The sequence below is a fragment of the Acanthochromis polyacanthus genome, chromosome 19 (genome assembly GCF_021347895.1).
Source record: "Acanthochromis polyacanthus isolate Apoly-LR-REF ecotype Palm Island chromosome 19, KAUST_Apoly_ChrSc, whole genome shotgun sequence".
In the NCBI taxonomy this organism is placed as follows: Eukaryota; Metazoa; Chordata; class Actinopteri; family Pomacentridae; genus Acanthochromis; species Acanthochromis polyacanthus.
This window is the reverse complement of record NC_067131.1, coordinates 21,145,027-21,171,919: the sequence shown is the minus strand read 5'-3', so window position 1 is coordinate 21,171,919 and position 26,893 is coordinate 21,145,027. Positions and strand designations below refer to the sequence as shown.

The 26,893-nt window shown below is 41.9% G+C and overlaps 1 protein-coding gene across 1 annotated transcript in view; it reads left to right on the top strand.

Moving 5' to 3' along the window:
• cacna1g (calcium channel, voltage-dependent, T type, alpha 1G subunit) overlaps window positions 1-26,893 on the top strand; it is a 695,215-nt gene that overhangs the window by 573,399 nt on the left and 94,923 nt on the right. Inside the window, 5 exon segments of the mRNA XM_051939241.1 lie at window positions 18,859-18,975; window positions 19,965-20,052; window positions 20,055-20,089; window positions 20,220-20,309; window positions 20,492-20,684. Coding sequence (XP_051795201.1) covers window positions 18,859-18,975; window positions 19,965-20,052; window positions 20,055-20,089; window positions 20,220-20,309; window positions 20,492-20,684 — 523 coding nt within the window.

Below are 26,893 nucleotides of genomic sequence, written 5' to 3'. Positions count from 1 at the left end.
AGAGCTTTATATGTCAGAAGAAGGATTTTAAATTCAATTCTGGATTTAACAGGAAGCCAGTGAAGAGAAGCAAGTATAGGGGAAATATGATCTCTTTTGCTAACTCCTGTCAGTACTCTCGCAGCAGCGTTTTGGATCAACTGTAGATGTTTGAGAGAGCTATTTGGACAACCCGATAAGGAATTGCAATAGTCAAGCCTGGAAGTAACAAAAGCATGAACTAGTTTTTCTGCATCACTCTGAGACAGGATGTTCCTGATTTTTACAATATTACGCAGGTGAAAAAAGGAAGTCCTACAGACTAGCTTTATGTGTGAGTTAAAGGACATGTCCTGGTCAAAAATCTCTTCTGTACTGTGTAGCAAGGGGTCCCCTTTCAGTGGGGACAAGAAAGGGGTTTGAATTCTGTACAAATTCAGTAATTTGTGCAATTACAGTTTGGTCAACAGCACAATTGCTTCTTTGCAATATCTCCTCAACACCTTTTGCTGTTTTGCAACTTGAAAGTACATCATTAATATTTTCAAGAATCACTTGAATGGCATTGCTAGACACATGGAGATTTGTTTGCATACACAGCAAAAGAGCAGCAACCTTGTGTTCTTGTCATGAATGAAAGTCTATAGAATTGCAGTTAGACTCAGTGATTGTGTCGACATTACAATCATCCTCAGCCAGACCATTAAAATCATCCTCACTCAGATACTCATCATTGACCTCTGTAGACTGCTTGCTGTTTGCACTTAGAACTGAAGGTTGTAAGTGCACAATTAAAACATTGAGCCAATGGTCTATTTCAACTTGCCTTAGCAATCTTCTATTTGAGTCAATGTTTTAGTAATTGGGATTTTTGTAGGTGTAATTTCCTAAACAGCATGTCATATATATATATATATATATATATATAGGCTGTTATATAGATATAACAAGGAACTAGACTAGAACAGGATGGAGTTTGACATTTACAATAAACACAATTATTAATATTGTTTATTTGTATTATTTCTCTCTTTAGGCTGTTATACACATATGACAAGGAGAGACTAGAACGTGAGAGTTGATTTACATTTATAATAATCATAAATATTATTATTTATTTATCTCTCTCTAGGCTGTTATATAGTTGCAGCAAACCCCTCTCTCCTCAGAGCTGCTTCCCACTTCTTCCTCAACCCATAGTTTTTGTAACCTACATGGAGTAACAAAAAAAAAGAAAGTAGTTAAGTATGTACACAACAACATATTTAAAAAGAAATCATGCTAATAAATTAAGTACAAAGAACTGAATTAGCCAGTATAATGGAGACCAAAGTTATTTAATTTGATAAATATAACATTGTTTAGTTACATTTCAATTTTTTGAGAGCAGTCCTAAAGAATTGCCTGTAATACCAATCATAAAATGGGTTTTGAGGAAGAACATAGATGCTAATCTGGATATATACGAGTTAGGCTTTATAACTACCATTGGTAGTATTGGTGGTATTAATAGTAATGTGGCTACTAGTAGTCGTGGTGGTAATACACCAACTACTGGTGCTGATACGGTCACTGTGGTGACAACTTGTAATACTATTACACATGCTGATACTACTATGACTCCAACAGCTACTTATACTACTACTGCTGCTGGTACTTTTCATATTACTACTACTGCTGCTGCTTGTACAACTATACTACAGCTACTTATAATCGTCTGGTATTTGGTTGTCCAGCTGTTAGCTCGTGTTAGTGTTTTGCTAGTGGCTAACTAGCTAGCTCTCAAGGACTAGAAGCTCTGAACAAGATTTAATATGAAATGAGATTTAATATGAAAAAAAGAGCCAAAAACTATTCTTACTTGTGGAAAGTTATTCCAAGTTTCCTTGCCTTGATCGTCTGACGTCGTGTGCAACCGTATGCAGCACAATGAGCTGGTATTCTTCTCGTTTTAGTTTTTGTGCCATTGACATCAGTTGAAAACACTGAAATTTTGCTCCCACTAGCTTAGTGTCTCCGTAGGCACGCCGCTCAGAGGGTCGTGTCGTATCTACCCTTCTATACATATCTATGAGCCCAACGACTCACATGATGAGTCATAGGTAGGAGGCTACTCATTGGGACATTAAATCAACGACTCTCACCAGGCCCCCCCTCTATTAGCATATTAATACCTCATTGTGTTAGGAAGACGGGCATTTAGAACCCAAGCACAGACACTTTAACAGGAGTTAAAGAAAAAGGGGTTTAATTAAATAAGGATCTCACTACAACAAAACTGAAAACCAGACTGTGGTGGCCAAGCAAAATCAAGCAACTGAAAAAAAAACTGAACCATGGAAGGTACTCACACATGGGGAACTTAAGAACAGTGGGTGAAGGCAAACTGAGGTCCATCCAAGTAACAAAGTCCAAAGGGTAAATCCATAAGGGGAAACCGCTGAGAAGTCCAAAACTGATGCAGTCCAGAGGGAAAGTGGGGGAGTGGAGACAGAGCCGACATGAATATCCAACAATGAACCAGCAAAGACCAAGGAACAGGGCAGAGCTTGAGTAGCAGAGGAGGGGACCAGGTGAATGAAGTTGAACTGATTACAGGATCTGACAGCAATCAGTCAACAGGGTGCAGCAGACAGGGGGCGAGCGACCGGGAGAGAGAGACACAAGGGGAAGACAACAGACAGAGGGAGCCAGAGGAACAAGACAAGTAGGGAGGTGAAAATGGGGAGTGATGATGGAAAAGGGAAAAAAGGAGAAAGGGCAGGAGCTGGAGTGGGATCGTAACACACTGGGATTCAACACCTGTTGTTGAAAGATTTCTTTAGTCTTTTAGGAGACACCATTAGCCTTCGCCCCACCTTCACCTCTAGTGGTTTAATTACCTGGGACTCTCCAAACTAGTTTTTAGAACTGAAGAAGCCACTCGGATGAGAGATGAAAATGTCTTCAAGATCACAAGAATAAGTCCAGTTGCCTGAACTAAACCTTCACCATAAGATGACCTGGACAACTGAGAACCTTCACAGACAATGCATTAATGAAATTAACGCATTTAATCGGACCTTTCTCATTTCCCTATTTTGTGGCACACTGGTAACACTGATGAACACTCCAGTGCAGTAGGTGGCTGTGATGAACCTAAAGTCTGTTTACAGCATATGGTCTATGGTCTGCAGTGAAGAAGATACACAGGAGTGACGTCAGCGCACAAGGAGGTTTGGTAAACAGTGAAGGAAGATGAGAGCACATTGTGCTTGCTGGGAGGAAATTTTCCTTTTAAAAATCTTTCCAATGTCAACTAGGATAAAAGCGTGGTTGTTCGCAACTTGTGCAACAAAGAGGTTTTTTGATCACCTCAGTGTTAAACATGTTGCTGTTAGCACCAGAGCTAACATTAGCTACGACAGTCCTGCTAACTGCTAAAATTGTAGCTATCCCATAATAGACTACTTTAGAAGAAACTGATAGTGTCATGATTCCTCCCTCTCCTGTTCGGCACTTAGCCTAATCACCAGCGGCTCTGACAGAGCACAGCTGCTTTCAATCAGTGATCAGCACAGCATAAAGCCTGACTCTCTCCTCCGCTCCAACGCTGGTTCATTGCTTCATGCCTCACGCTGCTTGCCAACATGCTTCAAAGCTGGATACACGCCGCAGACTGCCGTTTACATGCTGGACTCCGTCTTTTGCCCGTCGCTCCCTGGACTCTGTTTTCCCCGTGGATTACTTCGCCTCCTCTGCCTTTCTCTCCTCACCCCGGAACCCACGTTGGCTCGTCACCCCTCCTTCGCTCTGCACCCCTCTGTCCGCTCCCAGCCTGCCTGCATCTCTGCCCCCCACCTCGTCTCCCGAACCCAGGACACTGTTGTGAGTCAACCCCTCCTCTGTTTAGTTTATTTCTTCACCACCACGGCCAATTGGTCCATCACCTTCAGTTAGTTTAGTTTCCCCGTTCTGTTAATTTCCCGTGCCCTCCGTTTGATTATTCTCTGTTCTGTATCATTAAACCTTATTTAGAATCACCACCATCTGCCTGCTGCTTGGGTTCACCAACTAGTCTTAACAGATAGTGCTTTAGTTTACAAGTCGTACAATGTTGAATATAATCGCTATAATTGCATTTTGAGTTTGCAGTGATCTGTAAATGTAGCACAGATGAAAAATGCAGATAAATAGAAATGAAACAAGCATTTTTGTGGTTTGAAGTTATTGCACTGCCAAAGAGGCAGAGCCTTGGCAGAGTAATTCATCTTTTAATAACTTAATTATAAACTTTAAATTTATGAAAAATATTTTGTTTACATATAAAAATTTATATTCCTTAAAGATAGAACCATCAAAATGACACTATTTATCAGACCCAGAAAACTATGAAAACAGAATGAATCTTTGGATTTTCAACTTTCGGAAGGTCCTTCAACTACTTAAAGGGGGAAAGAAAATAATAAATCCAGGCTTTAAATCATCCAAATCATTTTTTCATATGTCCCGTTTTAAATTGTATTCATTTTATACATTTTCAATTATACACATGTATATGTTGTTCGCCAGTCTAGCCTTCCTTAACCTCACCTCAGGTTAAGTCTGGTCCAGAACTCCGTTTAAAGGGTTAGATTCTATCTGCCTACTAGAATTTACCTAACAGGATTAGTAGAATATTTTAAGCTGGCTGTCGAGGAATACTCGCCTAGGTCCTTACTGTCTTCTTCCCAAATGTCTTACCCCTTTATTTCAATAAATACTCTCTACTAAGGCCCTCCATGTGGACAGAATTGATTTATCGATTATGTTGGTTAACGACAGCTTTCCTCTTATAAACTGTTTGCACTTGGTGATGATACCTAGGTTCGTTTTAGAGGTTTGGAATACTAACCTCAGGGATAATGTTTAAATAACTCATTGTACTAAGTAACCTTTAAGAACCATTAGATTTCATGCACAAAATAAACTTAACTTTTTACCTCTATGCAGAATAGGTGAATTATAATAATGTCATTAGACGTCTCTTTAAATGCAATAAAGCTTTTATTAAGCAGGTTTAGCAGAGGCACAGCATCAATTCATGATTAAAACAAATAATTATCCCTAAATAAATCACTAAACTAAACTGAGTGTACCTAAAAATCTTCTCTAATTGTAAATTTAGGGTGGACAGTGCGGTCTCACCCGGTCTTGACCTGCGTCTGGGAGAGTTACTCAATCGACCAGTAGACTTGGTACGATGTCTTCTTTGTGGGTGAAGAGTGTGCTTCCTCAGCAGGGGGAGCAGAGAGGTCCCGTAGGCCAATCGTGGTCTGGCAGTTATCTCTAGTAGCAGCTGGAAAGCAAGTGCGGACGTCCCAGCTGTCTCTCAGTTGGCTGGTGGCTTGTGGAAAGTCCCCGTCTCTCCAGACTGCAGTGGGTCACTGGATCTTCCAGCCCCTGGAGGGGAGCAGCCCTCTGCTGCTGCCTCCTACGCCTCTCTGGATGTCGTCGGTTCTTCCCTCTCTTGGTCTCGTCTGGATAACTGCAAACCTCTTAGGACTCTCCCTCTGGCAGAGTGTGGTCTTCGCGTGTTGAACAAAGTTAGAATAACTTTGCTTCCAACGATGTCCTCAGCTAACTCTGGAGCCTAAGTTCAGCGTAGCCTTCACGTCTCATGGGCAAAAGGTCCGGTGTCGACTCTTCAGAACTTTGGCAGCTCCGAAGAACAACCCTCCCCGGGGGAGAACTCTGAATTCAGTGTCTCTGACTCTCTCTTTTATACTCTCATCCTCTAATACACACACATTATCTGTATGCTCAGTTGCTCAACTATCAAGCTCACAACAGCTACACACATTGTCAAGGCCTAGTCAAGGCACATTCAAGGCATATTCAAGGCACATTCATTGAGAAAGGTGAAGTCATTCTTCATGTGCTTCCTATAACCATATTTGGAAATGTGCACGCACTCCTCACAGGCCAAGATTTCCCCAGCATTATAGTTCAGCTTTTTTGTAAGTGCGCAGTTTAGAATGGGTTACTTCTCCCCATACACAGAGTTTTTACTAATCAGTTCTTTTAATCATTACATCTTCGCATGATCGTAGTACTCATTTTAAATCATTCTATGGCAATCATCATTTCAGAATATATATCAGCCTATGAAAATCATTCTTGCATCAAGCATAAGCATAATCATGTGGTTAACTTATATAGTTTCTCATTTTAGCTTTTCATTGGTCTGCTTAAAGCTTTTATTTAGGTAGTTGTTGTTCTTGGGATCTCAAAGAACTAGGCCCAACTTGACACCCTCTCCTGGAGATCACAGGTAGCTAACATCAGGTAATTTTAAAAGATACTCATCATCCTCTGAAACAGACAGGTCAACCATATCACCCAGCTGCACCTGTGCGTCGTCTTCAGTGGTGACGGTCCCTTCTCTAGCGATCTGCAGCAGTTCAGATGTGTCCTCACAGCTGCCGATGACTTGCATCTCTTTTCCATCCGACAGGATTCTGTTTTCAGCATAATCCAACTTCAGAGCTCTGCCTGCCCAGAGCCTCATTGTATTTCTCCGCATAGTAACCACCCCTTTAACGTTGGCTACTCCGATGCAGGGTGGTAAGCCTTGTGTGCTTGTAGCCATGGTTTCTGGTTCCTGGTTTTCTTTAATCTGGAACAGGCTCTAACTGCTCAACTCCTTGGATTTCTCTTTTTTCGAGCAAAACTGTATTGCTATCTAAAACTTGCTTTATTATGTCAGGCTTCTTGTATTTAGCTCTTCTTAGCATGCTAACCACACTGTGGCTGTTGGCCTTTTTCACTTGTTTAGTAACCATAATAGCCTGACATGGAACCCACCAGCACTAAAAGGTATTTCCACCTCTTTTCCCTCCAACCCCCATTGGGCCTGCTTACGTCCATGCAGACAGATCCCCAGGGAATAGTGCTCTTGATGGTGAGCCCGTCTACTCTTCGCCCTTGGCGTCCTGCGTTGTATCGACCACATACTTCACAGGCCCTCAGTACTTGTCGTATACGGCACTCTGGAATCCAGAGTTGCAGCTTCTCCGGCTCCCTACGGGTAGGAAGTGTGCTCACATGGCCAAGCGCTTCATGTACGGCCCGCACCACTTCTTCCACACACTTCTCTGGGACTATTTTTCTTTTAGGGGTCTTGTCCCACTCCCCGATCCTGACAAAAACAGTTCTTCTCTTCTGGATGAAACGATCTACCTCGTCATTTCCCAATCAGTGAGCCCCCCAATCTCATCAGGGTTCTCTGGTGCTTCAATTACTCAGTTCCTTAGTGACAGCTGCCATCCTCTACAGCCGCTTCTCTGCCTCTGCAGCCGGGGTGCCTGCAGCTGGTGTGGCCTACTCTATTTTTGGCCTTACTTCCTCATCTGCATCTGAGCTCTCGCCCTGCGATGCAGCATGTCCAGAATAACACAATAAACTTAACTTTTTACCACTATGCAGAATAGGTGAATCATAATAATCTCTTAAGACTTCTTTTTAAATGCAAAGTAGCATTTTATTAAGCATAATTAGCAGGGGCACAGCATCAATTCATGATTAAACAATTAATTATTTCTAAATAAATCACTAAACTAAATTGAGCGTACCTAAGAATCTTCTCTAATTTGTAAGTTTAGGAGAGAGGGTGGACAGTGCGGCTGCTGCCGTCTCACCCGGTCTTGACCTGCGTCTGGGTGAACACCTCGGTCATCCAGTAGACTCGGTACGATGTCTTCCTTGTGGGCGAAAGGAGTTCTTCCTCAGCAGGGGGAGCGGAGAGGTCCTGAAGGCAAATTGCGGTCTGGCAGTTATCTGTAGCAGCAGTTGGGACGTAAATGCGGACGTCTCAGCTGCCTCTCGGTAGGCTTGGTGGCTGGGATGGGTCGCTGGATCTCCCAGCCCCAGGAGGGGAGCAGTCCTCTGCTGCTGCCTCCTGTGCCTCTGTGGATGTCGTAGGTGCTTCCTTCTCCTCATCTCTTTGGATAACTGTAGACCTCTCAGGACTCTCCGTCTGACAGAGTGTGGTCTTCGCTTGTTGAACAAAATTAGAACAACTTTGCTTCCAACGATGTCCTCAGCAAACTCTGGAGCCTAAGTTCAGCGTAGCCTTCACATCTTCTGGGCAAAGAGTCCGGTGAAGATTCCTCAGAACTTTGGCAAAAGTTCTCCGTGCAGCTCTCAAGCAGCTCTGGTGAACAACTCCCAATACAATGTCTCTGATTCTCCTCTTTATACCCTCAGCTTAGCACACACACACACACATTTCTACTCTTGGTACACCCAGTTGATTGACTCATAAGTTTAGACATAGTCTAACACTTGTAACACATACATCAGTTATACAGAATCATTACTCTTCAGCAAGTACAGTAAACCCTCGTTTATCGTGGGGGTTACGTTCCAAAAAGAACCCGCGATAGGCGAAATCCGTGAAGTAGTCAGCTTTATGTTTTTCCAGTTATATACTATATACTATAATACTATATAATACTGCCCTGGGGAGAGCTGCAGCTGCAGCCAGGTGGACGCCGTGGCCTCGTCAGAGAGCGGGCCCAGCTGAATCAATTGGAGCAGTCGGGGGTGGGGAAGGCTCACGCCGGCGCTCTTCTCCAGGGGAGCGCGGCTGCGGTGGCCTGAGATGGCTGGGGACCACGTCCACTGTCTGGTTGACGGCAGGGAAAAAGAATAAGGCTGCTCCGTCGACTCTGTCTTTCAGGGTGTCTCACTACATGGAGACCAAGGAGAGAAATGATCCAGCGCTCCACAGCAGGCAGCGAAAACCAACGTTTTTCGTGTTGCTCACAACGAAATTCACACCAATGTATTTCAAGCGGAGGACTTTTCGTGTCACTCAGAACGTATTTCAAACGAATGGGTATATTATATTTTTAATGTAAAAGCGTTGCGAATCCAACGCTATATTTTGCATTACATCGCCCCATATTTATAATGTAATGCAGGGGTCGGCAATTAGATCTGGCTTCGGGCCAAAATTTGTGTAAACATCATTCGGCCGTTTGACCGAAGGGCCAGTGCGCTGGTATTTATTAAATAATTTTGTATAGTGGGTATCCGATGCCCATATAGCTCAGCAAGTTAAGCAGGCCACCCATGTACAAGAGCTGGTCTCCAACGTGGGTTCGATTCCGTTCTGCTGTATTATAACATTAGGGAAATTTTTCATACACAAATGCAGATTTCTAAAATGTAAACCTATTTTTAATATGTTTCATCAAGAAATGTCTCTATTCTTCTCATCACTGAAACATATGAAAAAATGGACTGCTGTAAAACTTTTTAACATGATTGAAGATATCAAACTCATGGACAACCCCTAACCCAGTGGTCGGCAACTGGCAGCCTGCAGGCCAAAACTGGCCCGTCAGGAATAATATCTGGCCCGCCAGATGATTTTGAAAATTTGATTTGGCACGGAGCCAAGCCAGTCCGTCACCGCAACACGAAACTCCCATGGTTGGCTGCTGCCAGGCATTTCCGCGTTCGCACTACTGGTCGGACACAGTTGTACCAGCCAGATTTCACTAAGCAACAGTGTGTGCAAAACGTGTGTGTCTCGGGAGTCATTTTTAATACATTTGTGGTCAGAATTGAGACGTGTGTCCCAAGCAGCAGCGATCAGCTGTAGAAGATCCGCTGCTCGTTTATATAATAATTTTCTCTGATATATAACTTATCTATTATATATATATATATATATATATATATATATATATATATATATGTGAATGATGTTGATACTCCATCTATGATTTATATCACTTCTATCTATTGTTTTATATAAAAATATGTGTTCATTAGTCAGTATTTTGTTTATATATGTATATATAGCGTAATCATATATTGTCTCTTCAAATTATTAAAATAATTGACTTTACTGCCATTATCTGCTTCTCTAACATATATTAGTGTGTGTGTGTGTTTACAGTGTTTGCAAAATACCTGTCTACAGTCGAGCTTAATATCAGAATATTCTATTACCTATTATTGTTATCTATTATTCCCGCTATGAATATTAAAATACGCCGAACCATTTGTCCTGTATCATAGCTACATGTATGACATTTGCAGCAAAAAAAAAAATAAAAAAATGCATGAAAATCAGTTTAATATTCAGAGTTAAGATGGATTAAATGTGCTGTCAAACAGCACTGAGTGGAGCGGATGACCGGACCAAGATGGCGGCCCCACCGCTCGTCAGCCCCAATAGACAGTAGCGGTCGATGCGGCATCTACTCTTTATTATGTCTATGGTGCTGAATGCTCTGGGAGCAAGTCTGCAGTGAAAACACTTTTGAAGGGGTCAAGGGTCACTAAATCAAGGTTCAAAGGTTCACTTTATTGTCATATCATTCCACATTTGCACATGAAACAATATGAAATTTGACCCTGGTCCCGGTTTCAGCCATCAAAAAAATATAAAAACACTCTCATAAAGACAATGTAAGTATAAAGAGACACACTAATATATACAAATCTGCAACATAGATATATGTGCAGTGAACCAACAGTTTGTGCAATATTTAGTAGGTAAATGAATAAAGAGCCTAGTCCAGTAGTGCAGTGTGTGTATGAATGTGTGTATGCTTGTGTGTGTATGTAGGGATGTGTGCATGCATGTGTATTTGCGGGGGAGAGGTGGTGATGATATGAAAACAGAGTCTACAGAGACCTGTTCAGTAGCCTGACAGCTTCGGGGAAGACGACTTCAAATGAAGGAGACATTTTGTGCAACATATCAAGTATCATAAAAGTCATTCCCAGTGGAATTCAAGTCTGATATTGTGTGGGACTATTCAGAGCAGTCACATGAAGCACTGTATCTGTTTTCAAGGGTCTAGCCCCATGGGAACCCGCTTTTTTCAGCAGTGAGGCCTACGAGCAGTGATGACGCCTAAGGCCTTCAAACATGTAAAAAAAATTCCTGCTCAGTCATTTTTGGGTCTAGTGACACCAAATCGGACACACTCCTACTCAACCACTCCCTGACCTTGCATATTTTTTTTTAGAGAGTTAGCTCAAAAGGGGCCCGAGCACGGCCTGGTTTTTCACTCGACCATTAACCCTTTAATGTCCAAATGCTTCAAAATGGGCTTAAAAGGTCAAAATCGCACACATTCCTTAACCAATTTGGACCAAACTGCACAGGTTCTATACATGGAGGCTAATGTGAACGCTCATACATGTTTCAGACCTCCAGGGGCACTGAAGAAGGAATGAGGGCCAAAAAAACATGTTTTTTCATAAATGTCCCTCTTTTGCTTTCATTTCTCTTCTGTAACACTCAGAGAGCTGACACCTGGGATCTGGTACCTCTGAAACATCTAAAATCTAAATCCACTGGAACTGTTTTGCTAGCCCCTCCCAAACCGGAAGTAGCGCCAGGAACGACCTGGAGACTTGTGCTTCAGATCAATTGTTCACCAAGGTCACTTAAATCACCCCTAAAAGTTTCAGCTCATTTGATGCAAAAATTACCAACGTCCAATTGAAGCACCAATGTTTGGTGCTTCAATGTCCAAAAATGTGACATTTTGACCCTGCGCCAGGGGTCACAGGAAGGTCATAGAGACACCAAACCACCACAGTTCAGCTCCAAATATAGCCTAGTATAACATACTAAAAGATCAGCCCCAGGGTCAAAGTAGAAAAATCTGACCAAGTGTTCATGTTAGGAAAACCCTAACCCTTGTCAGACTCTTCGACCCTGAGAGCCTTCTGCCAGTGGAATTAGACCCTCACCCTCATTTTTTACCCGAACGGGATGAAATCTTAACCACAAGTACTAGGGCCCCCATGAGTCGGTATATACCATTTCAGCCTCCTAGATCAACAGGGGGCCAGATGGTACCATGTTAAAGTTTGGAGAATGGAGAACACACCTACTCAGTCAAATGTTAGGTACCATCTGGCCCAAGGACTGATCCATACCAATGCCCACAGTCCAAAAATATGCTGAGGTTAATTGATTACTCTAAATTGACCGTAGGTGTGAATGCAAGAGTGATTGTTGGTCTGTGTATGTAGCCCTACGACTGACTGGCAACCTGTCCAAGGTGTCCCCTGCCTTCGCCCGAGTCAGCTGGGACAGACTGCAGCACCCCCGCGACCCTAGTGAGGACAAAGCAGTTCATAGAGGATGGATGGATGGAGTATGCTTCTGCAATAAAAACTGAATTTATTTTAAGGCTTTCAACACATCTTAACCAGGGGTGCCAGTAATTACAGTGGGTACGGAAAGTGTTCAGCCCCTTTGAAATTTTTCACTGTCTGTGTCATTGCAGCCATTTGCCAAAATCAAAAAAGTTTATTTTATTTCTCATTAATGTACACTCAGCACTCCATCTTGACAAAAAAAACAGAAATGTAGAAATTTTTGCAAATTTATTAAAAAAGAAAGACTGAAATATCACATGGTCATAAGTATTCAGACCCTGTGCTTAGTATTGAGTAGAAGCACCCTTTTCAGCTAGTATAGCCATGAGTCTTCTTGGGAATGACGCAACACGTTTTTCACACCTGGATTTGGGGATCCTCTGCCATTCTTCCTTGCAGATCCTCTCCAGTTCTGTCAGGTTGAAAGGTGAACGTTGGTGGACAGCCATTTTGAGGTCTCTCCAGAGATGCTCAATTGGGTTTAGGTCAGGGCTCTGGCTGGGCCAGTCAAGAACGGTCACAGAGTTGTTCTGAAGCCACTCCTTTCTTGTTTTAGCTGTGTGCTTAGGGTCATTGTCCTGTTGAAAGGTGAACCTTTGGCCCAGTCTGAGGTCCTGAGCACTCCGGAAGAGGTTTTCCTCCAGGATATCTCTGTACTTGGCCGCATTCATCTTTCCTTCAATTGCAACCAGTTGTCCTGTCCCTGCAGCTGAAAAACACCCCCACAACATGATGCTCCCACCACTATGTGGTGGGTGGCGCGCTGCACAGCGCAGCAGCCAGAGCTGCCATTGGCGGGGCAGCTCAAATGTAATTTCGTTGTATACTAAAGTGTGCAATGACAATAAATTTCTTTGACTCTGACTCTGACCATGTTTCACTGTAGAGATCGTATTGGGCAGATGATGCACAGTGCCTGGTTTTCTCCACACATACCGCTAAGAATTAACACCAAAAAGTTCTTGGTCTCATCAGACCAGAGAATCTTATTTCTCATAGTCTGGGAGTCCTTCATGTGTTTTTTGGCAAACTCTATGCGGACTTTCATGTGTCTTGCACTGAGGAGAGGCTTCCATCGGGCCACTCTGACATAAAACCCGGTGGAGGGCTGCAGTGATAGTTGACTTTGTGGAACTTTCTCCTATCTCCCGACTGCATCTCTGGAGCTCAGCCACAGTGATCTTTGGGTTCTTCTTTACCTCTCTCACCAAGGCTCTTCTCCCACCATTGCTCAGTTTGGCTGGACGACCAGGTCTAGGAAGAGTTGTGGTCGTCCCAAACTTCTTCCATTTGATGATTATGGAGGCCACTGTGCTCTGAGGAACCTTGAGTGCTGCAGAAATTCTTTTGTAACCTTGGCCAGATCTGTGTCTTGCCACAATTCTGTCTCTGAGCTCCTTGGGCAGTTCCTTCTACCTCATGATTCTCATTTGCTCTGACATGCACTGTGAGCAGTAAGGTCTTATATAGACAGGTGTATGCCTTTCCTAATCAAGTCCAATCAGTTTAATTAAACACAGCTGAACTCCAATAAAGAAGCAGAACCATCTCGAGGAGGATCAGAAGAAATGGACAGCATGTGAGTTAAATATGAATGTCGCTGCAAAGGGTCTGAATATGTGATATTTCAGTTTTTCTTTTTTAATAAATTTGCAAAATTTTCAACATTTCTGTTTTTTTCTGTCAAGATGGGGTGCTGAGTGTACATTAATGAGAAATAAAATGAACTTTTTTGATTTTGGCAAATGGCTGCAATGACACAGAGAGCGAAAAATTTCAAGGTTTGCTCTTTTAATTTGCTCTTTGGGCTACTTACTTACCTTAACATAATACTGCAAATAAAACAAGATAATTATTGAGTTGTAATTTGTGCTATAATACATACTCATTCTATACTGTCTTTCTCATTTGATCAAAAGCAAAAAATGACAGGCTTCATGATGAGAAAGACATTATCTGACGCCACAGCAAGCAGCTGTCTTGACTGATCGTCACTGACCTGAGGCCTCTGTCGATGGTTGAAGACGAAGGCTTCACTACAATGATCTTATTTGCTCTGTCAGTCCAATCTTCTCTTTCTGAATAAAGCAGAGAAATTAAAAATGTGTCGTTTTTATAATCCGATCCATCGATTAATCAGAAAAATAACTGACCGATTAATCAATTATTAAAATAATCGTGAGTTGCAGCCCTAGTAAAAGTCGTCTTCAGTTTAAATCTGCAATAACTGAATGATTTCTGAGAACATATTATACATTTTCAAATTAATTAAAAATGATATCGGCTACACATTTAGGATAACATAGCTATGAACTCAAAATCTCCCATATTCTCTAAAATACTGGTAATCAAAACTACCACAAATCAGATTCAGCTTTGTCATCCATTCAGCATCAGCATTAGTTTCAGTATCAGCTTGTTGTCACCCCAGTTCGATTGTGGCAGAATCATATTCGCTAGGTGTTTGAATTAAATATGAGCTTGTCTGTGTTTTCCCCCTGGCTGCACAGTGCACACGGGGTTCACACAGCAGCACTGGAGCTGCTGACTCTGACATGGGAATAATAATCAACAATCATGTGTGCCTTCATAGTCTGAAATCCATGGCAGCTTGTCACTTACAAGCAACCAAGTTTTGAACAACAGTAGGTGATGACCACTGCAGTTTCTGTGATATGAGGCGTAGAAAAGCTTGCAATTCACTGTTTGTCTGCATTCATGTTCCTTGCTGTGTGTGCAGCAGGTGTACAGGACTCTTGACTGCTGTTTGTTTCTAATTAACAATATTAATTACAGCATTGCATTACACAAGAAGGGAGGGTCCACTGGGGTGCACGAGTCTGTGTGTGTGTGTCTGTGACAGAATGATGCATCAGCTTTGTTTAATGGGCGCGCACACACACACACCTCCAAAGTCATTCATCAAGCCCGCTACCTAGGACGGGGCTGGCCGCTGGGAAGACCCACAAGACCCACAAGTTAACACCATGTGTCACCAAATGGCACTTTCATGTCATCCAACATCACAAATCATCCAACATCATGAATCGATGATTCAGCTGCAACCTAGAAACTCCACCCCGATCCTTCCTCATCTTGCTGTGTCCATTAATTACACCTGCAACACTGCTGGCAGAGTGATCTAAGCAGCTTTGTGGTTGTAAGGTCAGAGCTTGTCAACAGGTTCATTTAGTGATAAATCCTCACTGTGGTCGATCTCAGTCGGATCAGCCTTTGAGCTCATCCATCATTTGATGATAATTTAATCATCTCAAGACATCCATTGGTTAGTTTATGTGCTTGCTCAGTAGTGTGCACGTGCATTTTTTGACCCTTGGAATTACTGGAGCTGGCAGTAGCTTAATTAACTAGGAACATGGTTATTCCACCAAGGAACGGATTTGGATGAAATTTTTAAGGAAGAAATGACACAAGGACCAAATGATTAGAATTTGACAGTGATGCGGCTTTCTGTATCATTGCAAGGTATTATCATTGCATCATTGCAAATAGTGGCACAGCGTTACTGTAACTATGACTAGAATTAAACACTCCCTCAACTACCTGGTGATCACGTATGCAATCCTACTATAAATCGACCTTGCAGAATTCTCTGACTGTATCATTTAAGATACAAAGAACAATTGATTAAATTGTGAGGTTCATTAAATTTGCACAGCAAGGTGGAGCAAGAAACAAAGTTTACACACAAAAAAACCTCAGAGAAAATAGAAGCTGCCTCATTTTTTTCCCTTTATTTTCCTGCAACACATCAGCCTCCTCTCCTCTTGTTCCATATTTCTATCTCTCAGCATCGCTGAATTACACTCAGTGTTTGCACTGTGGGAGCATTGCCTGCCATTTACTGCCCTACTTGTTGTTCCCTTTCCTCAATGCGAGGAATATGTTGGTGTGTGGAGAGAGACGGGCATGCATGTGTGCAGGTGTTGAGCATCCCGACACACTCCTTTCCGCTTCTTTGTATAGCGCACAAAACAAGGACATGCTGTGAACTCCTACAAATTATGCAGGGAGGTAGATTAGAAGAAGCGAATGTGACCTTTTTTTCCCCTGCGCACCCTCCACCCATCTACTACTCAGGTTCCTTTGTGTGTTAAACGCAAATAGACAGTATGAGCCCATCGCAATCTTCCTTCAGCTACCACATCATCAGAGTGTATTGACTCAATAAGATGCTTTGTTCCCTTCCTTAATAAGTCTTTTCGCTTCTGAATAGTCAGTGAAGCTGGAAAGGAGAACATGATGTAAAGAGGTTGGCTGGGTTTTTCACATAGAAGCAGAAATGCATGGAAAGACTTTTTAGAAGTAATGTACAATGTGAGGGAGGTTATGCAGTGCGCTTTGGTCCTACACAGATTCTGCAAATTCACTGAGTTCCCCAGAAAGCAGCCCTTTTCTTCCTCTTAATTTCTTCTCAAGCTACATTATCTTCTTCCTGAAAGTTTTACAGACAGATTCAGAAAATAATGGCAGTGTTAGAAACTGAAAGTTTATTTACCCTCATCTCCACAAGGAGGCAACGAGTTGTGAACTCAGTATACTTGTAGTAGTACCCTCAGCTTCATAGTAAGAGGCCTGCACCCTCTTTGTCGCTTGACATCTTTACCTTGAATGGTGTTGAGGTAGGCTTCATTCTATCCCAATCCTTGATTGATTTCTTAAATCATATCATTACAAGTGTTTGACCAAGTATATTATGACATATTGATGGTACGTGATTTGCAAATACCTTAATTTAAAGGCTGAATGTAGGATTTGCTTGAGTAACATATATGCTTCTTTTTGTTATGAGTCATGGCAGTCACCATCGCATCATTTTTCATTAAACAAACTGAACAATTGTTTGCAACCCACATTTCCTGCTGTTTCCCGGTGGATTGTGGTGCCACCCTAAATCAATAACAGATAGGTTAGTCTAGCTCAAGAACTTCTTGAAGTTAAAAAGTATTAAAAATCATATTTGAAACACTCGCATACATACTGGAGAAGACTGATTCAACAAGTCTTTTATGTGCATTTAGAGTATAAGAGATATCACTAGTCAAAAAAGAATAAACTGAATTTTGATTGCCCATGCTGAAGAATTTATTACAAAGGTATTTATTCCTCAAGTCTCTGGAACTCTACTACATGGATGGAACACCATTCATATAAAAAATTCGCTGATTTGGTATTTTTATGATGGTGGTGCAGACTGCTGTCTGAAACATCAGTTTAAAATCTTCTATAGGTGTTCAATTGGGTTGAGATCTGGTGACTGTCGAGACCATAGTACATAATTTACACCATTTTAATCAAACTCATTGACCCTTTGTACCCTATGGAAAGGGACAAACAAACCCAAACTATGCCACTAACAAAGCCATTGGCCCTTACATGTAGGACTGAAGTTTTCAGGTTTCTATTTTAAGTTACCTTTGCCTGTGTGTTGTCTTAGCCCAGGTTTTTCTGCATAGAGGAATTTTTGGCTTCCCTCACTGTGGTTTTAGTCAGTGCCGAAGGAAATTTACCAGAGCCAAAATGATAGGAACTGAATAAAAACACATTTTATTCTATTATCCACTTTTCATTGACACAAACACTTATATTTCTGCTTATCAAATGGTCTGAAATATTTGGAAAATGCATAGATTTCTCTCAGACTTGTTGCATTTACATTACACCGTCCAGTCGTGCTTATTGTCATGTCTAGTCACTCCCCAAAGGCCCATTCTGAGCCAGGAAAAACCTGATAACATAACAACATGAATCCACAAGGAGATAGACGGGGTTACAGCTCTTGAACACTAGTGCCTCTATAGACCACAAGTTGTACCTCAACTTAACAAGCTTTTCTGAGGAATATCAGGAGAGGCAGTGAGGTGCAGACCGATAAGGTGTACCCTTCGCTTCGTTATTCTCTGATCAGGTCTATTGATCTGTGTGGCCTTGGTCAGCCCTGTCCCTTATTATCGCATGTCTTCTCCTAATGTGCTATTGACTCTTCATTCACTCAACTGTCTGCTCAGGGGAAAACATACAGTGCAGACAAAGACAAATAGACAATGGCAGAGCATATTGTCACCTCAACAGTACCTTGGCTTGTATAGCATTGTTTTTTCTCTCTTTTGTGTGTATCTTATCTGTCACTTCATATTGACTTTGGTGTGTGTGTTTGTGTGTGCTGTTTGTGCACAGAGTTGTAAATCATGTGTTTTATGTGTGAACGCCTGTACAAATGAGTGTGTGTCCATTAGGTTTTATGTCAGATATGTGGGTTGAGTTTTGCCCTGTCTGAGAAGCTTAGCTGCAGTGCTGGTGCCCTGCTGGCATTAATTAAACATCCTCATCAGTCCACTGACTTAATTAGATGTGTCTATCTCCTTGACAGCAAAAAAAGAAAGGAAACAGAAAGAGACTACTTTTTAAGAGGGTGGTAGTGAGCAAAAGTTACTGTGTCCAAAAGCAAACAAGTGCTGGTCTGAGAAGTTCAAATAAAAAAAAAACTGTGGTAACAAGGGAAATTAAGAAAAATGTGTGTTTAAATGTGTGTGAGAGCCTGGGGGTGAGTGTGGGGTGTGAGGAGGTTGCAGGTTGAAACGCTTCAGGCATCCCTTCTCCATCTGGTCCGAGTTATACAGCAAGTGACCTGAAAGTGCCCTGCAGACATACACGCAGTGCACTAATACGCTATTATATGCAATGTTGCAGCGTGATCAGCAGAGCCCGGGCCTGAAGCTGGTGGTGGAGACTCTGATGTCGTCACTGAAACCCATCGGCAACATAGTGGTCATCTGCTGTGCCTTCTTCATTATCTTTGGCATCTTGGGAGTACAGGTGAGAAGGGAAGGGAAGAAGAATGCAGGCAAAAGTAAAGGGTGAAGAAAACTCTGGCAAATGCTCTGACAGTTCTTCACTCTCTCCTGTCCCGCCTTGGGTGGACTTACATCATGAAATCTTAGCAGAACAATAGTTTTTCCATGCACTAGTCACATTGTAACTCATACGTGAGAACGCTGAAGTCTGCTTATCTGGTTTTCATGGAGATTTCATGGCTAACAGCCCAAGGACTGATCCATACCAATGAGCTCTGTGCCCTTGGTGCAGCACCAGCTCCTGTTTATCTGCCATCAGAATGTCAATGTCCATAAACCATCTGTCAAGCAAGCTACTGCCATGAAGGGTTAATGGCTATTATGATACCACGAAGCAGTGATTTCAATATTGACACGTTAACATGTTTCTGTACCATTTACTGCCCCAGCGCTTAAATGTTTAGAATGCTGCCAGTCCCAAAATTGTCTTTCAGTGACCTATGATTTTGTGTGACATGTTTTTTACTGAACTGCTCTTCAGTATCTCTTCTGGCAGTCCAAATGCTTCCTTTTGATAACTGCAACCTTGATGACCTATGTGATGTGTTCTAAGTAAATGTAATTTTTTAAACTCTTCTCATCTTCATCTGTGATACATTATACATGGAGCACCAAATGGAGCAGCGCTCCAATTTCATTGTATACCCGTTATGCAATGACAATAAAGGCTTTCTATTCTATTGTATTCTATTCCAAGCAGAGGTGATAAGGTTCATCTTAGTGAAATGTATGCAAGCTGAAACATAAATATATTCACAAGGTCAATCAAAATATTCACAACTGGAGCCAAATCAAAGCATTATCTGAGGTTCAGAGCCTCTCATTACAAAGCTCCACCCCCAAAGTGATTTTTACATATTTTAACCCTTAAACCAAACACAAGCCACATAATTTAATTTTACAAAGTGGTTTCCTTTTCAGGTTCAGACTTGTGTGTGTTGTTCTCCTCAGCTTTTCAAGGGAAAGTTCTTCTTTTGTAAAGGAAAAGATGTGAGGAACATCACTAATAAGTCAGACTGTTTGCAAGCCGATTATGAATGGGAAAGCGCAAATACAACTTTGACAACCTGGGACAGGTGAGTCCTCAGAAATTCCAAGATTCCCGATAGGCTGATTAATAAACATATGTATTCATGGTGTTTTCTTAGACTTCTTTCCAGTGTCCCATGTAGTTAGGCTTCACCCCTTCCTCCTTTCTTGCCTCAGGCCTTGATGTCTCTCTTTGTACTGGCGTCAAAAGATGGCTGGGTGGACATTATGTATGATGGACTAGATGCTGTAGGAGTTGACCGCCAGGTAAGTATAGTCATTTGTGAAAACATGCAGTCATGGCAAGTCATTTGGCTATGCATACAAGCATTTCAAACAATTCACTGAAAAATATTTACCCAGCAGTCAGTCACAAGTTAAAATGCTCTATGAAGGCTACAAGATAAAAAGAAAAAATCCTTTATATGTGTTTTTTTTCTGTGTTTCAGCCAATAATGAACTACAACCCATGGATGCTGCTCTACTTCATCTCTTTCCTCTTGATCGTTGCCTTCTTCGTGCTCAACATGTTCGTGGGTGTGGTGGTGGAGAACTTCCACAAGTGTCGGCGCCACCAGGAGGCCGAGGAAGCCAAACGCAGGGAGGAGAAGAGATTGAAACGCATGGAGAAAAAGAGACGGAGTAAGGAGAAGGAGCTGGCTGGTCGGTAGTCTTTCCACATCTTTCTGAGTCCTGCTTGATTTGAGCTTGAGCCTTTTTTTTTTCTTTTTGCTTTTTAATTTGGTTTGGCCGAACTCAGAAGAGCGCAATTAGTGAACTAGTTTCAACTATAGTTGCTACTCTGCGGTAGATCCCCCTTTCCCTCAACCATCCTCTTTCCTTTTACCCTTGAGTCCTCGGGCTAGTTTTTGTTGCAGACTGATGGTCACCTGCTCTGGTTCTGCAGACTCTGCTACAGACTGTGGAGGCTCTTCTTCAGCCCCAGCATCAAACTGATCAAGCTGAATTTTAAGACAAGCTCTCATAATCGACAGGTTTGCAGAGATAGAACAGCTGACTGCTGAAGTTAGCCCCTTCCTTTCCCTCTTCCCTTACCTTGCCTGCTCTACCGCAGATGCCATGCTTGGGATGGCCCCTTGGAGCATGCCCAGTGAGTGCTGACATGCGGGGCTTGCATGGTGGTGGGTATACAGAGCTAGAGGGAGGGGGAGTTGTTAATCATTTAATCGCCCTGATCGAAAAGGAGATGACCCTCCTCCCTTCCTCTCTTCTGCATGTGGGTTTAGTACAGCCGCGGGGGCAGGGATAGACCGAAATCTGGAAGGAAAGGATGAGGAGTTTTCCTGAAGCCAAGATCTGAGATCACTTAAGGCGAGATTTGTAGGAGCTAGAGCTAATTCCCAGCCTGTCCCCCCCTCCCCTGCGGCTGTATAGGATCTGGTGACAAACTGCTTGGTTTGGTTTTTATTCTTTCCACTGCGTCCTCCACACCAAAATAGCAATGCTAGCATCTGCTAGCATTAGCCTTCTTGAAAATTTGGTGCCTGTACTTACAGTATTTTACCCACTTATTTCAAGGGCACTTACTTTTTTATACTTTGGACAAGGAGCAGTGGACACAATTAGTTTCTTAAAGTCGAAAGTAAAAACTTTTGATTTCCTTCTCTATGATAATTTTGATTCATCACTGGAATGTTTCCGTCAACCTCTTGAGAAATACAGATGGAAAGTGATCTTCCTTTTACAGGAGGTTTCTACCAAGGGTGTCTGACCAATCAAGAAACTCCCCCCAGACCATATCACACACAGTCTCTATGTACACACTGTATACATCAAGAGGCCCCTTTGCTTTTTCTTTTTTCATATGTCAAGGTTTGTGACTGTGTTTTTTGCTTTTTCCTTCTCTGATTTTTAGTTGAAAATTTTGTCTTCTTTTTTCTTGGCTTGGTCCTTTTTTGCCAGGAAATCTTTTGTATATATACATATACACAGTGCTATTCAAGGTGACAAAAGGTCCAAATGTTGCTTTGTGAGCAAAATAGCAACCCAAAAAGGCAAGGTTTCTGCTAGAAGTAGACAACATACAGGAATAACTCAATGGCATACAGTTTGTAAGGTGGTTGTCAATGTCTCCTATGTCTGGAGAATTGTGGTTTTGCAAGTCAGCTACTTCCTGATTGTTACAATACATAAAATGAATAATAATCCAAAGAACTGGACTCAGAATTACTGGAAAGACAAAACATAGGAACATAAACCAGCTTAATCTTTCATCGCTTCCTTCTGGCCTTACTCCATCCCTCTTTTCCTCTTTCCTTCTCTTTAACTCTTCTGTTTCTAAAAGTCATCCATCCTTCCTTACTTACTTTCTTCTGCTTCTCTCTGACTAACACGGTCTCATTCCTCCAGATTTAATGGTTCCGGGGTGAGTTGGGCCCTATCTGACGGCACATTAAAAGGTACAGAGTTTCCAGCATGTTCTGTGTGTCCCTTTAAACCCCCACCACCACCGACCACGACTACCCACCATGGTGGCTAGGGTTTTAAGTTCAATATTCACGGGAGGTAGGGCCCCATCCTGCGTCCCCGCCCCCTGCCTCTCTTCCATCAGCCCTCAGTTTGCTGGACATGCTGTTACCTGTTTTCTCTGTCGTGGCTTTGTCTTTCACAGCTCTTCCACACCGTCCGCGATCCATCCACTGTTCACAGCACTGCACCGCTGCACCATCACCACAACAGAAGAAGACTTTGGTTTAGTGAAGTTGGCAGGAAAACTGAGATAGAGATGTTTTGAGATAGACCCTTAGTGAGGGACAAAAGATGTTGACTCTTGAGATTAAGGTTTCCAGAGCGTGGTCCTGTTTGAATTCTTTCAGTCAGCACGTGAAGGGTCATTCCCGTTATTGCCACTTGGGGTTTATTACCTCCGCCAGGAGGTTATGTAATCACCGGAGTTTGTTTGTCTGTGTGTGTGTGTGTGTGTGTGTGTGTGTGTGTGTGTGTGTGTGTGTGTGTGTGTGTGTGTGTGTGTGTGTGTGTGTACTTGTTTCTGCTATACCGGTGGGGACTTTGACCTGACTATTTGCTATAAAGGTGGGGACTTGTCTTACGGTGGGGACCTAAAATGAGGTCCCCACGGGTGGCAACACCGTTTTCTTGGCCATATTGTTGTTAATAAAAATGTAAAAGTGCAAAAACGTTTGTTTAGGGTTAGGCATTGATTTGGTGATGGTTAGGGTTAGGGTAAGGGTTAGGAGTTAGATATGAATGGGAGTCAATGGTAAGTCCCCACCGGTATAGAAAAACGAAAACTGTGTGTGTGTGTGTGTGTGTGTGTGTGTGTGTGTGTGTCTGTTTGTCTGTTAACAGCATAACTCAAAAAGTCATGGACGGATTTTCACCAAATTTTTACAGGATGTCCGGAAGAGCAAGAGTAAGAATCGATTAGATTTTGGAGGTGATCCGAATCACCGTCTGGATTCAGAAATTTTTTGAAGGTCGAAGGACAATTGAGAGATGTCATTGGACAGACAATTGGACAGAATCTAATCGAATCTTACTCTTGCTCTTCCGGACATCCTGTAAAAATTTGGTGAAAATCCGTCCATGACTTTTTGAGTTATGCTGTTAACAGACAAACACACACACACACACACACACACACACACACACAGACGGACACACACACACACACACAGACAGACAAACGGCGTGGCGGAGGTATGCGCTCTCCGAGTGCTTTTCTAGTTTTAATTGTGACGGCCACCTTCTCTGCTGTTATGATCATAATTTGCTCACCAAAGTCATTCCTGGGATATCTGGGAACATGGTGACAGTGATGCAACAACTTGTGACAGGAAGGAAACATGAGCAGTAAGACATCAGAGTGTGGTTTGAGCTGAGTGTCAATATCAACATGCTGACCTTCTGATATTTAGCAGATATCATGTTTACCAATTTTATTATTTAGTTCAACCTGTTAGCATGCTACTGTTTTCTAATTAACACAAAACACAGAGCACAGCTTAATTTTGCTTTTACTTAGATATGAGATAGCAACATCATTGTGGTACTGTATATTTTCATGTATTTGTATGAGCATTTTCAAGTATCATATTAGAAAAAGTCAGAGGTGGGTAGAGTAGCCAAAAATCGTACTTAAAGCTCGTGTCCGGAGTTTCCGTTTGTTTTCAATTTATGTATCATTGTTTAACAAAGCTTAAATGTGTTAGTCTAGTTCGATACTATAATATAATGTTAGTATGACGCGATATGAAAATTCATTCATGAGCTCCGCCTTCCTCTCATAGACCCCCATGTTATTCCAAAAAGCGCCGGTTGCTGCCGACCAATCAAGTTCGAGCTTCAGCTTTGTCATGCTGTCAATCAACAGTTATGCGCACAGCAAGCAAGCCCATGCAGATGTGGGCGAGCTACGCACTACGCAACCGCACGCACATTTGTTTTGCTTGTGGAGGAGAGAGCATCAGGGATCAGCAACTTCCAGAAAAGTTACCAATCCCACGGCTTGTCAGGCCAAGAGACTGCAGGACGTTTTTTGGCTTGGGGTGCTCGCGTCGCTCCCTGACCACGGCCTCCATAGCCCGCCTGACGGCTTCGTTTAGATGTCCGACCTCTGGAGGAAGATGTTGGGGTGTCTGGGACATACTCTTCGTCAGAGGAGTCATGCAATTCTGAACTCTAGATAGAAATAAATAAACAATGTAACACATATACACGCGTAAATGCACTAAGTTTGATAAACAACGTCATCGAGAGGGATACACGAGTGTAATCACATATTGAAACTTTACTCGTTTGTCCTAGCAGATTCATGTTATTTTGGTATTAGGACAAGTTAGACTCAATACAGAATTCTAACGTAATTCCTTCATTATTTACTAAATGTACTAAATGTAGAAGAGTGGAAAACAGCAAAACAGGCAAGATGCTGCAGCACTCCAGGCACTCCTCTCAGGTGCGTGCACAAATAAAGGGGCGAAATCAGAGGGAGGGTGGGACCAACAGTGTTTTGGGAGACGCTGCGATTCAAACTCCGGACACAAGCTTTAAGTAAGAGTAACGTTACTTCAAAATAATATCATTCAAGTAGAAGTAAAAAGTAGTCATCCAAAAATTGCTCAAGAAGAATTAAATTAATTGGAAATTAATTAATGAAAAAATTAATTGGTGAAAAGACTACTCAAGTACTGAGTAACTGTTTGATTGTAATGTCCAATTTTTTTTTTTTAGAAATGATGTGATCAGACAGACAAAAAAGTAAAATAATGTGCAAATTCTGGTATTTCCAAATACATTTTAAAAAATAGCAAAAATAATAACATCTTTACAAAATGGCAAGTTAAGGCACAAGAAACACAAATTTCCAAATCTCAGTTTTTCACAACATAAAGCTATTGGAACAAATACCTGTAGTAAGGTAACATTTTTATGTTTGAACAGTGCGAACAGACTGCATGCTCATAGTCTATGACATTAACTGTATGTGAATACTGTACCCACCACCATCTCCATCCCCCACCCTGCTGAATCACGCAGACCTACCAAGTCTGACGTCATGCTTCACTGCGCCCATGTTAGTAAACTGAAGACAAAAGCCGAAGACAGAGATATCCATGCTAATGCTATGATAATGTTGTTGGACTCCGAAGCAATATCAAATTTCTCGAAAATGCCCCCATTTTATTCATTCCTTGTCTGCTACGCGTGTAGTTTGTGCTGCTATGGCGCCACAGTTCGTATTTGGCCATGTGACTGCAGGGCGACGTCTGGTGAAACGGAGCCACATGATGATTGTTGCTTCATCTGATTGGTGAAATACAGTCATGTGGTAGATCCACTAGGGGCATCTCCAGCAAAATAAAGCGTATCTAATGTAGTAAATTAAACAGTAACAAGTTGAATGTAGCCCAGTGTAATGGAGTAAGAGTCGCGTTTCTTCTTCACAAATCTGCTCAAGTAAAATAAAAGTATGGCAGAGTAAAACAACTTTCAGAAGTAAATTTTTTTCTAAAAAGCTACTTCAGTAAATGTAACGGAGTAAATGTAATTCATTACTACCCACCTCTGGAAAAAGTTAACACATATGACATAAACTATGAAAATTGGCTCCGATTTTGCACAAGAAATATGTACACTGACTTAAGGTGACTTTTGACTTTTTTGAAAACGAAATTATGTGCATAATAGGAAGTGGAAACACTGTTATCTAACATGTTCAGACATACAGAATATCTCGCTCACATGACTGATGACCAGTTTTCATTTGTTTTATTGTCTTTGACACTGAACTGCATGTGACTGTTACCAGCTGACAGAAAAGAAAAACATTTTTGTTCACGTGGACTACAAGACAAGGACAGTAGTACACATGCTCGGCAGTAGCGTTGGTGAAAAATACAGATATGACCTACAGTGGTTGTATGGATGCATCGAACAAACTCCTGCAAACTAGAAAAGTAATATAATACCAATACATATCTGTATGCAGTGTCTGCAAGGGAGTCTAATTAAGGCTTTGGTCATAATGATCTAACTTTTTCCAGTTAGCTTAAAATGTAAAGTACAACTGAGTCAAGCCTTAGTTGTCTGGTCATGACCCAAAGTCCAGTTTATGAGAAGTAGACATTTTTACATGGTGAGCATGATTAAAAGTTCAGGTAAAAAGTTAAGGATGGTTAGTCCTGAGGGGAATATGTATGTGTCTAAACATATACATAGTTAGCATGACTTTAAGGCAACCATCTATGATGATATGAACAGTGAAAAGTTAAATGAGGATGCTCTATGAAGTGTGATGGATGTTTGGAGAAGATATTTTGGCTGTGTTTCTCATCTGTCTGACTGACTACCAAGAGGAAAGAAGACAA